This window comes from Procambarus clarkii, chromosome 19 (assembly GCF_040958095.1).
Source record: "Procambarus clarkii isolate CNS0578487 chromosome 19, FALCON_Pclarkii_2.0, whole genome shotgun sequence".
In the NCBI taxonomy this organism is placed as follows: domain Eukaryota; kingdom Metazoa; phylum Arthropoda; class Malacostraca; order Decapoda; family Cambaridae; genus Procambarus; species Procambarus clarkii.
In genome coordinates this window covers 22,550,148-22,563,395 of record NC_091168.1, presented here as the reverse complement: position 1 = coordinate 22,563,395, position 13,248 = coordinate 22,550,148, and the positions used below count along the sequence as shown (strand labels likewise).

The 13,248-nt window shown below is 46.5% G+C and overlaps 1 protein-coding gene and 1 long non-coding RNA gene across 4 annotated transcripts in view; one reads left to right on the top strand and one right to left on the bottom strand.

Annotated features, from left to right (window-relative positions):
• Positions 1-13,248, bottom strand: part of LOC138366233 (uncharacterized) — a 127,304-nt gene that overhangs the window by 74,881 nt on the left and 39,175 nt on the right. The gene's annotated exons all lie outside the window — the stretch shown is intronic.
• Positions 1-13,248, top strand: part of LOC123751616 (uncharacterized) — a 75,652-nt gene that overhangs the window by 49,897 nt on the left and 12,507 nt on the right. The window contains exons 2-4 of one of the 3 annotated variants that reach the window (XM_069327156.1): positions 5,528-5,871; positions 10,719-10,937; positions 11,410-11,610. In XM_069327156.1, coding sequence (XP_069183257.1) covers positions 5,528-5,871; positions 10,719-10,937; positions 11,410-11,610 — 764 coding nt within the window. Of the gene's footprint in view, positions 1-5,332; positions 5,872-10,718; positions 10,938-11,391; positions 11,611-13,248 lie in introns of all 3 variants that reach the window. The other 2 variants (XM_069327155.1, XM_069327157.1) reach the window with 2 other exon arrangements.

Below are 13,248 nucleotides of genomic sequence, written 5' to 3'. Positions count from 1 at the left end.
TCTTTCTCGAGTTGTTACAGTGTTTGTGTAATCAAGTGTAGTTACAGGATGAGAGCTACGCTCGTGGTGTCCCGTCTTCCCAGTACTCTTTGTTTCATAGCGTTTTGAAACTACTGACGGTTTTGGCCTCTATCACCTTCTCACCTAACTTGTTCCAACCGTCTACCACTCGGCAAAAGAAAATTTTCTAACTGTTTTTTCGGTACCTTTGTTTTCTTAACTTGAATCTATGACCTCTTGTTCGCGAAATTGCTGGGTTCAGGAATTTTCAGGAATTTCACTTTGTCAATTTGGTGTGTGTGTGTGTGTGTGTGTGTGTGTGTGTGTGTGTGTGTGTGTGTGTGTGTGTGTGTGTGTGTGTGTGTGTGTGTGTGTGTGTAATTACCTAAGTGTAATTACTTAAGTGTAGTTACAGGATGAGATCTACGCATGGTGTCCCGTCTTCCCAGCACTCTTTGTGTGTGTGTGTGTGTGTGTGTGTGTGTGTACTCACCTAATTGTACTCACCTAATTGTGAGTACAATTAGGTGAGTACACGCACACACACACACACACACACACACACAAAGAGTGCTGGGAAGACGGGACACCATGCGTAGATCTCATCCTGTAACTACACTTAAGTAATTACACTTAATTAGCAATTACACTACATTGTGTGTGTGTGTGTGTGTGTGTGTGTGTGTGTGTGTGTGTGTGTGTGTGTGTGTGTGTGTGTGTGTGAGTGTGTGTGTGTGTGTGTGTGAGTGTGTGTGTGTGTGTGTGTGTGAGTGTGTGTGTGTGTGTGTGTGTGTGTGTGTGTGTGTGTGTGTGTGTGTGTGTGTGTGTGTGTGTGTGTGTGTGCGTGTGTGTATTTTCTACTTATAAAGATCTACCCACTTAGATGTACTAACCTAGATGTGCTTTTAGGGTTGAGGATCAGCTCCTAGTCCCGCCTTCCAAATATTCTTGGATTAATGCAATATAAATCACTCACCATGATTTAAAATTTTGGATTGAAGCGACTCGCACTATTTTTGGGGGGTCAAATACATTCCACTTATTAAGGAGTTCTTTCAGACATTTTTGTGACTCCATTACGTCTCCACTTTCGACCTGTGCCCCCAAGGTCCTGCTGGATCCGGCAATGAAGAACACCTCTTTGTCACCTTGTCAGTTTCCTTAGAAGCCTGAATGTCATGTACATCCTCTCCTTCAGCTGTCATGTCATGACATCCGGCAACATTGAAGTTACAGCAGGTGACAGCAGGTGACATCAGGGCAGCATCACGACTGCCCAGACCCCATCAACAGCTGTAAGATTAGACCAAGTCTCCCCCAGGGTGAAACTTTATCACCCAATCTCACATTGCTGCGGCTCTTGAGTCAATCTCATATCAACATTTGCACTGTTATACTGGATAGAAGAGAACTACCAGACAGCTAGTAGATGGCTGATCTGATTTATATGGTGATATATGAGAGCTTCCAGGACCAGCTTATGGTGCCTCACCTCCCTATATCTGACGCAATACTCCCACCAACCTCTCTAGACGCCACAGACAAGAGAACAGCGTCATCCGCGAGGGATTAATCCATAACGACGATTCTGGCGTTGATGATGACCAAGGATGATGATCAAGGGTGTCCTTGATGACGCACAGGGACAGTCGGTGGAGCGTAAATACATAGCTTCTGCCTGAGGGTGAAGGGAACGCTGTGTCGCATCCAACGTACATATTGCGACGTGTGAGTCGCTCCTAGTACGTCGGATATCTTTTTACGGAATCGACCAAGAATGAGATATGTTAGCTAAGAATGAGATATGTTAGTTAAGAATGAGATATGTTAGTAAAAGTTCTATCATTGATGCTTGTTATAGGCCTCGATAACTTAGGGGTTTGTTTGTTTCTTTCAAATCGGTTGTGTTTTTTTTACGGAGTGGCGAATTGTGAGAATGATAGGCTTCAACCCTGTGTACCAGGCCTGTTGACCCGACGGTGTATAGGCCTACCTTGAGGCATACAGGGCGGGTGTGAAATCTGATACAGTTACATGGATCAAAGCACTACATATATATATATATATATATATATATATATATATATATATATATATATATATATATATATATATATATATATATATATATATATATATATGCTCCCCTCTTCAGGAAGTATATGATGGATATACCAGATATGCCAGAATACCCGCTACCATCTCCCCTCCAAACAATTATCCAATTAACGTCCTGGAGTCCAGCTAAATTGTCACCAAGAGATATTCTCAAAGAATATTAAAAATTTCATCAAAGTTCAGAGAGAGATTAACACCACGACTGGTCGCTGGGTGAGGACTGGTCGCTGGGTGAGGACTGGTCGCTGGGTGAGGACTGGTCGCTGGGTGAGGACTGGTCGCTGGGTGAGGACTGGTCGCTGGGTGAGGACTGGTCGCTGGGTGAGGACTGGTCGCTGGGTGAGGACTGGTCGCTGGGTGAGGACTGGTCGCTGGGTGAGGACTGGTCGCTGGGTGCGGACTGGTCGCTGGGTGAGGACTGGTCGCTGGGTGAGGACTGGTCGCTGGGTGAGGACTGGTCGCTGGGTGAGGACTGGTCGCTGGGTGAGGACTGGTCGCTTGGTGAGGACTGGTCGCTGGGTGAGGACTGGTCGCTGGGTGAGGACTGGTCGCTGGTCGAGGGCCTTCAACCAGATGTGAACCATCGTACATTTATATTAACGTAAAGACCAATTACAAAGTCCAATTTGGTACTATTATAATTTAGACAAACCGGAAAAGGTTCTACATTTATGTTACTAATAAACCCTAACCTAACCATCCTAGGCCTATTAGGCGCCTTCTAAGGCCTATAGAATATCACATACGTCCTATATTCTAGGCCTATCAATATTTAAGTTTGATTTTAATTCTATTTCTTCTCTATAATTCGAATTGCACAACCAGTTCTACTCTCTAACTGTCCAATACGTCAATTATACGTACGTTGAAGATGAACATGAAGATTCATCTTCCTGAAGAGGAAGATGGGCTGTCTTATCTTCCTTCTTTCCTCCTCTTTACTCTCTCTCTTTGACCATTCCTCTTTATCTGCCTCTTCTTAACACTAATCCTCCGATCACTTTGTCCTCTTTCCCTCTTGTTGCTAGGGGGACGTGGGGGGCGTTTCTCCCTCCTTGCTAGGGGGGGGGGGCGTTAGGGGGTCTCTCATTCGTTGCTAGGAAACGTGGAAGTCTCTCTCGGTGGTGATCGTAGCGACAGTGGTGATCGTAGCGACAGTGGTAATCGTAGCGGTGGTGGTGATCGTAGCGGCGGTGGTGATCGTAGCGACAGTGGTGATCGTAGCGACAGTGGTGATCGTAGCGGCAGTGGTGATCGTAGCGGCGGTGGTGATCGTAGCGGCAGTGGTGATCGTAGCGACAGTGGTGATCGTAGCGACAGTGGTGATCGTAGCGGTGGTGGTGATCGTAGCGGCGGTGATCGTAGCGACAGTGGTGATCGTAGCGGTGGTGGTGATCGTAGCGACAGTGGTGATCGTAGCGACGGTGGTGATCGTAGCGACAGTGGTGATCGTAGCGGCAGTGGTGATCGTAGCGGCGGTGGTGATCGTAGCGGCAGTGGTGATCGTAGCGGCAGTGGTGATCGTAGCGGCAGTGGTGATCGTAGCGGTGGTGGTGATCGTAGCGACAGTGGTGATCGTAGCGGCAGTGGTGATCGTAGCGGTGGTGGTGATCGTAGCGACAGTGGTGATCGTAGCGGTGGTGGTGATCGTAGCGACAGTGGTGATCGTAGCGGTGGTGGTGATCGTAGGGACAGTAGTGATGTAACACTATAAATGTGTTTAGTTTAGTTATATTTTATTTACAAAGAAAATGAGTCAGCCAGACAAGATATTAAAAGGCGCTAAAAGGTTGTCCGACTCTTAGCAAGTAAAAACTCACACCTCTAAGAGTTTTAATGACTACAAGTTGACCAGGGGTCAGGTCGTGTGAATTGACCTTCCTTCCGCTAAGGCAATAATTGCAGACAGATAGCCGGGGTGTGTATTTCAAAGAAGCCGGAATTTAAGGCGTAGTAGATAGATGGCTTGAGGCTATCTACCTAATAGGTGAAGCTAGCTCCAAGTCCCCCCATAAATACTCAGGGAACTGTACATTCAGGAGAACGGACAGATCAGACACAGACACGATTGAGCAGTAGCGAGAATTAGCTCGGTCCCCAGAGGCTCAAACTGTCAGACAAGCCTTCCAAGGCCAGAAAAGGGACTTTGCCTTTTAACTGTAGGCTCATACGTCAGGCTGCGGTGACTCATACGTCAGGCTGCGAGCAGCCGCGTCCAACAGCCTGGTTGATCAATCCGGCAACCAGGAGGCCTGGTCGACGACCGGGCCGCGGGGACGCTAAGCCCCGGAAGCACCTCAAGGTAACCTCAAGGTAGGCTCCAAACCCCTTCTCTATCCAACTTAGGCTCAGACACTTGGTGAGATGAAATGTCAGGCGACAAATCTAGTTTTCTAACTGAAGGTGTTGGGTGATTTCAGGAGCAGATAACCGTAATGGTCTTAATTAATGTCTTGTGTGGTGACTTTGTATATTAATCTTGATATAGTGAACATTAAATTGCTTGAATTATGATACTTATGTTAAATATATAATTGATGAATTTATTGTTTGTCTTTAATTTTGTTCACTAGATCTTGGATTTTCTGATAGTTTGCAAGCTAGAGTGTAGAGTACTCCGAGTTTGTTGACTTACAGAGTCTTGCGTGCACAAGTACATCATTACAGTCTGATACATGAACACCATTGATGACCTTGTAGTACAGACAAGTTCCATTCCTTGTCTTATATGTACTGAATTAGAATGGATGGTGGCAGCAACCTTTTCTACGTCTTCTTTCTACCTTCTACTTCTACTTTCAACTCCTCTCCGTGTTCTCAGTCTCTCTCCGCCTCCTTTTCAAACTTTCCCTTTCACCTGCCCACACTCCTCCCTACTCCCACACTCTTTCCCTTAATTCCTCCCTCCTCCCTTACACCTCTCTACCTCCCTCATTACTCTCATTATTCTTTTCATTTCCATTCGTTTCTCTTATACGTTACAGTGATCGTAGCGGCGATAGTGATCGTAGCGGCGATAGTGATCGTAGCGGCGATAGTGATCGTAGCGGCGGTAGTGATCGTAGCGGTGGTAGTGATCGTAGCGGCGATAGTGATCGTAGCGGCGATAGTGATCGTAGCGGCGATAGTGATCGTAGCGGCGGTAGTGATCGTAGCGGTGATAGTGATCGTAGCGGCGATAGTGATAATCACTTCCCAATTTCCCGACACACAGGTGATTGACAGGGTGCCCGAGTGTGTGGAGGAGAGAGGATGGTGTTGGAGGAGCACCAACACCTGTAGCCGTGTGTCGCGTACCCTCTCCACCGGTACCACCGGTGTACAGGTGTAGCAGAATGGTGCCGCTGTGAACACTGGTGTACTAACCAATTATAACCCCCCTCTGATACCCTAACTACTCCCCTCCTAGAGGGCGTAACATGCAGGAGACCTTGGAGGGCTAAGCCCGCCAAAACTCCCCTGCTAGTGTTGGAGAGACCGGCGGTGGTGGTGGAGGAGGAGGTGGTGGTGGTGGTGGAGAAGGTGTGTGGTGATATGGCCAGCAGAGAGAAGATTCCAACACCCGCCCCACCACCTCGGCTCCTGCGGTCCCCAAGTCACGAGAGTGTTAGTACTGAGCTCTCACTCTTCTCCATCAGTAGCGCAGCGTCGGAGATGTCCCGCGCCGGCCTGCGGGTGGTGCTGCCCCCACACCTGGGGCGTGGACCCTCGCCCACACCTGAGGCCAGACACCGCCTTCAGGTCACTGGTCAGGTCAGTCATAGTTTGTGTTGTGTTCCGTCCTTTGTGGTCTGTGTGTGTGTGTGTGTGTGTGTGTGTGTGTGTGTGTGTGTGTGTGTGTGTGTGTGTGTGTGTGTGTGTGTGTGTGTGTGTGTGTGTGTCTGTGTGTGTTTACTAGTTGTGTTTTTGCGGGGGTTGAGCTTTGCTCTTTCGGCCCGCCTCTCAACTGTCAATGAACTGTTTGAACTGTGTGTGTGTGTGTGTGTGTGTGTGTGTGTGTACTCACCTATTTGTGCTTGCAGGATCGAGCATTGACTCTTGGATCCCGCGATCCACACGTGTGTGTGTGTGTGTGTGTGTGTGTGTGTGTGTGTGTGTGTGTGTGTGTGTGTGTGTGTGTGTGTGTCTGTGTGTGTGTGTGTGTGTGTGTGTGTCATCCACTCATGCGCATCTCTCCTCTCCCTTTTCATTAGGCTTTGTTCGGATTGTTATATTTTTTTTGTCCCTGTATGTTTTCCGTCCTTTTTTTCGCACTTATTTTGTCCCTTCTTGCACCCATTTCACTTCATGATATCTTGGATATCTTGCCTCCACCCTAAAATTTAGATTGTTTAATTACTTGTCAATGATAACTTATCTTAATTAGCGTCGCGCAAGTCTCGCCATATTATCTTACCCCCCCCTAACTTTCAACATGTTATCTTAACTTTAGTTTTAACTATTAGTATTCCCGTTATCATTATAAATTACCACCCCACCTCGATATGCGAAACAGGTAAACAATTTAATAACACTGACCATGACTTTATTAAAAATAATGCTCAGTTTGACTTTCAAAATGAACATTATCAGAGCTCAGACGGCGGCAATATTAGCGCGGGAAAATTTGTAATTTAACTTTTTGGCGCGAAACCCAGAAATGAGATGATTAAAATAGTCGATGAGTCCCACAACTGAGAGGGGCAGCTGCAAGGGTAGTCCCACAGCTGAGAGAGCAGCTGCAAGGGTAGTCCCACAGCTGAGAGAGCAGCTGCAAGGGTAGTCCCACAACTGAGAGAGCAGCTGCAAGAGGAGCCCCACAGCTGAGAAGGGCAGCTGCAAGGGTAGTCCCACAACTGAGAGAGCAGCTGCAAGAGGAGCCCCACAGCTGAGAGAGCAGCTGCAAGAGGAGCCCCACAGCTGAGAGAGCAGCTGCAAGAGGAGCCCCACAGCTGAGAGAGCAGCTGCAAGAGGAGCCCCACAGCTGAGAGAGCAGCTGCAAGAGGAGCCCCACAGCTGAGAGAGCAGCTGCAAGAGGAGCCCCACAGCTGAGAGAGCAGCTGCAAGAGGAGCCCCACAGCTGAGAGAGCAGCTGCAAGAGGAGCCCCACAGCATAGAACAACCTGAACAAAAGCAGAAACATCTCTGTGGAAGCAGTAATCGCAGCTGCGTCACACTGGCCGGTAAGAAGAACTTCAACGTACAGACCGCGCAAGAAACGAATTCCCAAGTGGAAGATAGCCGAGGCGGGGCCCTAGAGTTGAAGCTCGGTACCTGAAAAATCGTTATTCAATACGTACACCTCACAGGGACATGTAGGCGGGTACACAGTTCGGAAACTGAGTGCCCAAATGAGCCATAGAGATATTAGAAAGAACTTTTTTAGTGTCAGAGTGGTTAACAAATGGAATGCATTAGGAAGTGATGTGGTGGAGGCTGACTCCATACACAGTTTCAAGTGTAGATATGATAGAGCCCAATAGGCTCAGGAATCTGTACACCTGTTGATTGACGGTTGAGAGGAGGGACCAAAGAGCCAGAGCTCAACCCCCGCAAGGACATCTAGGCGAGTACACATACACAGCATTTACATAAATACCCTCAATAAATAATGACGATAAATTCTGAACACTCTCCCCCTCCCTCCCTCTCTCATAATTCCGAACACTCTCCCCCTCCCTCCCTCTCTCATAATTCCGAACACTCTCCCCCTCCCTCCCTCTCTCATAACTCCGAACGCGACACCTCACTAAATTCCGGCATTAATAGGTAGAAAAGGTCCTATTTACCCAACCACTTGTGATGGCTCTTCAACCAGAATTTAATCACCTCGCGCCTTTCTCCGTATCTGAAATTACGGAGCCATAAATATATTGGAAAAAAAATTGTGCTATCGGTTCCGAATGATGATGTGAGGAGAATGTAATATTTGTTGGGTATATTAGGAGTCTAACCTGGCTCTTTGTTGGGTATATCAGGAGTCTAACCTGGCTCTTTGTTGGGTATATCAGGAGTCTAACCTGGCTCTTTGTTGGGTATATTAGGAGTCTAACCTGGCTCTTTGTTGGGTATATCAGGAGTCTAACCTGGGTCTTTGTTGGGTATATCAGGAGTCTAACCTGGCTCTTTGTTGGGTATATCAGGAGTCTAACCTGGCTCTTTGTTGGGTATATCAGGAGTCTAACCTGGCTCTTTGTTGGGTATATTAGGAGTCTAACCTGGCTCTTTGTTGGGTATATTAGGAGTCTAACCTGGCTCTTTGTTGGGTATATTAGGAGTCTAACCTGGCTCTTTGTTGGGTATATTAGGAGTCTAACCTGGCTCTTTGTTGAGTATATCAGAAGTCTAACCAGGCTCTTGTTGAGTATATCAAGAGATATATTCAACAACTATATCAGTATATCAGGAGATATACTCAACAACTATATCAGTATATCAGGAGATATACTTACCTGTTTGGGAAGAATTGATGTATATGACACGATGGAAAGATGTCCATAATAACACCTTTGGAAAGCAGAGGTGCAATAGGTGAGGTGAGTCAGAATCAACATTAAAGGCCCGAGAGTGACATCTTCAAAGGACACATGATCAACCAGGTTGTGGGTGATGCGTCAGGCTGCGAGCAGCTGGGTAGAACAACCCGCTTGATCAGACTATGAACCAGGATGCCTGGCCAGAGACCGGGCCGCAGGGATGTTGATCCTTGAAATCATCGACAAATGCGCAATCCGTCCTTCTAAGGTTTCCCAACGTGAAGAAAACGGTCAAGTTAAAGTGTCTTCTCCTAACCCACCAGAGGACCCAAAACAGAAAACGGGACAGTACGTCACTTTCGCCAGCCGCTTCCATTTTCTAGCACGACAACTTTTGGCCTTATGTAAGGCATACGAGCGAAAAGCGACGTTCTTTGTTGGTTTGGTCTGATGTTACCAGCGGCGGTCCTCAAGGATCAGGTCAATCTTGGGGCCGTGAACGACCTCAATGCTCTCTGACGATACAAAAATGTATAACATTAAATACAATGAAAGACTACTTGAAACTACAAGAAAACCTGGACAGAATGATACTACGGTCCCTCAAGTGGCTATGAGACTTTAACTCTAGCAAGTGTAGAGTAATGAAGCTATGTGCAGGGACTCAGACACCGGGGACAAGGTATCACAAGGGATAAAAAAAATCCTATTGGAATCAGAGAAAAAAATACTTGGGGGGTGGGGGGGGATATTACCCCCAACTTGTCCACATTCAGAGGTCATGACCTCTCCGTAGGGTCCAGTCGCATCTCCACAGATCTCCAGTATCACCTAATGATACTGGTAATGACTCCAAAGGGTCACCACTTACGGGCTATTCATGCCCGTGCCACCTTATGGGTGGCTTAATCTTCATCAACCTGTCCACATTAAAGGAATGTCATCAGCTGTCTACGGAAGGTTGTCTAATATTACAACTGCCTTTAGGAATCTGAACCAATTGTTCAGAACCTTTTGTACCGTTCATGTCAAGACCAATTCTGGAATATGCGGCACTAGAATGACGTCGTTATCTTGTTGAACACTGAACGACGCTGGAGGAAGTTCAGATATATGCCACTAGACTAGTCCCAGAGCAGAGAGGTATGAGGTAAGAGGAAAGACTGCAGATCTTAAACCTCACGTTAGTAGAAAAGGGAAGACAAGGGAGACATGATTATCATATACTAAATACTCAAAGGAATAGACAGAACAGACTATTTAGCCGATGTCCACACGCACAGGTGAACATTAAGTACCCAAATGAGCCACAGTGACGTTAGAAGCAATTTGTTCAGTGTCAGAGTAGTGAACAACTGGAACACTCTAGAAAGTGATTTGGTGGCGTCAGACTCCATACACAGCTTTAAATGTAGATATGACAGAGCCTAATAGGCTCTGGAAGCTGCATACCAGTCGATTATGAGACGAGAGGCGGGCCCCAAGAGCCGCGCTCCATCTCTCGTTAGTGGAACTAGGTTAGTACACACACTTAGCCAGCAATCAAGAGGGTAGTTGTCATGACTACATATTCCTTTCATGCTACTAGTGTGATGGTGAGGCGTGGGCGGCCAGGGTGGGCGTCCCTTTCATCGTGGGCAGGCAGGGTGGACGTCCCTTTCATCGTGGGCGTGCAAGGTGGGCGTCCCTTTCAGCGTAGGCGGGCAGGGTGGGCTTACAGCGTTGCCAGAGCGTCCAAGCTGACATTACCATTCCTGACACATTCAATTACTTTTCTTGTTAGCAAAAAATCATGTATTTCAACCGGACGTTTCTTTAAGCGAAAAATATTTGAAGTGCCCACAAACATACCATTCTGCACAGCCTCATATAAAAATAATAATAATAATAATAATAATAATAATAATAATAATAATAATTAGTATTACCTAGTAATAACCTTTCCTTTTATCTAGCTACGGAGATAGAGCAAAGTTAGCATTGACATATTGTCTTACACTATGTGCTGCTAACTCTGCACTCCATTCTTACGACTTGCCATCGACAAAGGCAATGTTCTTTCTTAAAATTCTCTTTGATTCCTTCGAGACTCTTAGACTCCCACCTCTCCCTCTAACCATGTCTTCTCTGGTATATTATTTTCAGGTCCCATTGGGTAGCGGCGGCTTGGGAGGTGGAGGAGGAGGCAGTTCTGTGGGCGAAGGAGGAGGCTCAAACCTGTGGGGGGAAGAGGAGAGCGACCTCATCCGCTCCTGCGCCGCCCTCGGCTCGGCTCTGGGCGTCCATAAGAGCTTCAGCACCTCCGACATCAGCGGCGTCGGCGCCAACACTGATGGTGAACTGAACCGCACTTGGGTCAGCGAGGTGAGTGTTGCCGCTCACTCGGGCCACAGTCACTGATTTTAGCACAAGATTTTTAGCACTTTTTTGCTAACTAGAATGCTTTCTTATTTTTGAGTACCGCAACAACTATTGTTTTGAACTGGAGGGGACTGTTCAGTACTGCCTATGTCTGTCTGTAAATGAACACGACAACTCATTCCTAAGTTTGTGATACTTGAATGTCCATATTGAAAAGGCCATTTGAAACTTACCAATTTAGTTCAGAAACAAACTTATACAAATTTGAAATACAAATATAGAATTTGTATTGAACGTGTCAGTTTACAATTTGTGTTCAATTTGTGCTGAACGTGCGTTCCATTTATTGAACGTGTCACTTTAGCGTAGATGTCAGTCTAGCGGAAGATGTCAATTTAGCGAAACTTTGCTATCCTGTACAATCCCAAACAGAACCTTATAAAAACATTATCCGTAGGGGAACTTTCTTCTTCAGATCAACGTGTGTGGCGGGGGCGGGCGGCTGGAGGGTGTGTTCCTACCTCGCCTGGACCCCACCTCGAGGTCCTGCTCCACCTGGGTGGCTGTGGGGGACGTGGCCTCCACCTCCCAGCTGCCCTCCCCCCAGGCTCGACCAGGCTCGCTGGAGAGTCCCGCCATCACCGCCGCTGACTTCATCAGATCCGTCAACAAGAAGGTCAGTGTCAGTCACCCTTTATCTTTTCGCTCATCAAAAAGCATATATTTATATGTGTTTAGCTGTTTAATTACCTGTTGAAACGTCTTAAGGTGTGTGTGTGTATGTCTTTCAATGATGTATTGGACATTGTTTTCAGTCGTAAAATGAGATATGGACTTATTAAATATATGAGCAGATATTTCTTCAAATCTGGGGAATGTTTCTTCGAGTTTTGGGGATATTACTTCAAGTAATATCCCCAAGATATTACCTTCCCTCAAGACCCCCCCTACCCTCCCTTCACAAACAAACAAGACCTGGTGGCATGATAGAGACAGCAAGGGACACATTACTAAAAATCCTGATCGAGCTTTACCATCAGTTCAAAAGCCTCTGGTCGTTTCTGAGCAAACTCCGGGAGCTGGCCCGTGTGGTGATTATAGTTGATAATGGCCACACCAGGTACCAGGCCAGGCGTGGCCAGTACACCACACCGCCCTGCAAACATTACCAGTAACATCTCAAGGAATCAAGGAGACGATCATGAACAAGACGATGGCGTCCAATGCTTAGAAAAACGGGTCCAATTCCTACAAAAACGCGTCAAATTCCTAGAGAAAGGCATCGAATTCCTACAGAAACACGTCCAATTCCTACAGAAACACGTCCAATTCCTACAGAAACACGTCCAATTCCTAGAGGTTTGGTTAAGTTAATTATATTTGACATTTCACAATACTATTAAAAAACAGACCTCGGTGGCTCGTTTTCATAAGTGCCCCTCGACACTTGTGGAATAAAACATGAAATTATTTACAAATCCCAAACTTCGGCGAACCCGCGAAACCTGGATAATGCCACGAACCGGTAAAACCAAGTCTGCATAACTCTCTGCACACCTAACACAGCGATCAATAATCACACGAGAATCGTGAATGGTCAATATACGCGACTGTCGTAGGCTTGTATGCAGTTTTACGTGGGAGAGAAAAGTGAATTTATTGACGGAGCAAACACACACACATTAGATGGTCAATAGACTCACCGAGGCAAGGTTCATCACTCCTAAAGCAAGTGTATTTCACCTCGAACACCTGTAATAAACTATCATGCTAACGGATCTACGAGGTGATATTATCGCATCATACCTGTAGATTAGTGGAGCAATACGCGACGAAGCTGAACGTTGTCGTAAAGGTCTATAGCGAGGAGAAACTACCGGGTGGTGAGACACAAACTACAGCAGCAGAAGCAGCAGCAGCAGCTATCAAATGGCGTGAGTGAGAGCGTTTGGACCAAGGTTGCCAACCCAAGGTAGTGAACCAGTCAGCAGTCCAGGTTGGTTGGTTTGGCCTACCAACCAGGGCACGGTTGTTAAGGCTGGGGTAGGGTTGTTAAAGCCAACATAACGGTTCACTGCTCAAGCAGCTGGTATACTTTGGTCCTGCCCGGAGTCGTAAGTTAATTCTCAGTGTATATATATATATACATCGATTAAATGGGGTACACCTCTCAGTGTACATTTACATGTGTATATATTCTATGTATACACAGAACACAGGTGTATATTCACCTGTGTATATTCCTACACTCACTAGCCCGTCCTCACCAACAAAGATCAGATGGTTGTTATCCAGCAGCCACACCCCATTGTTT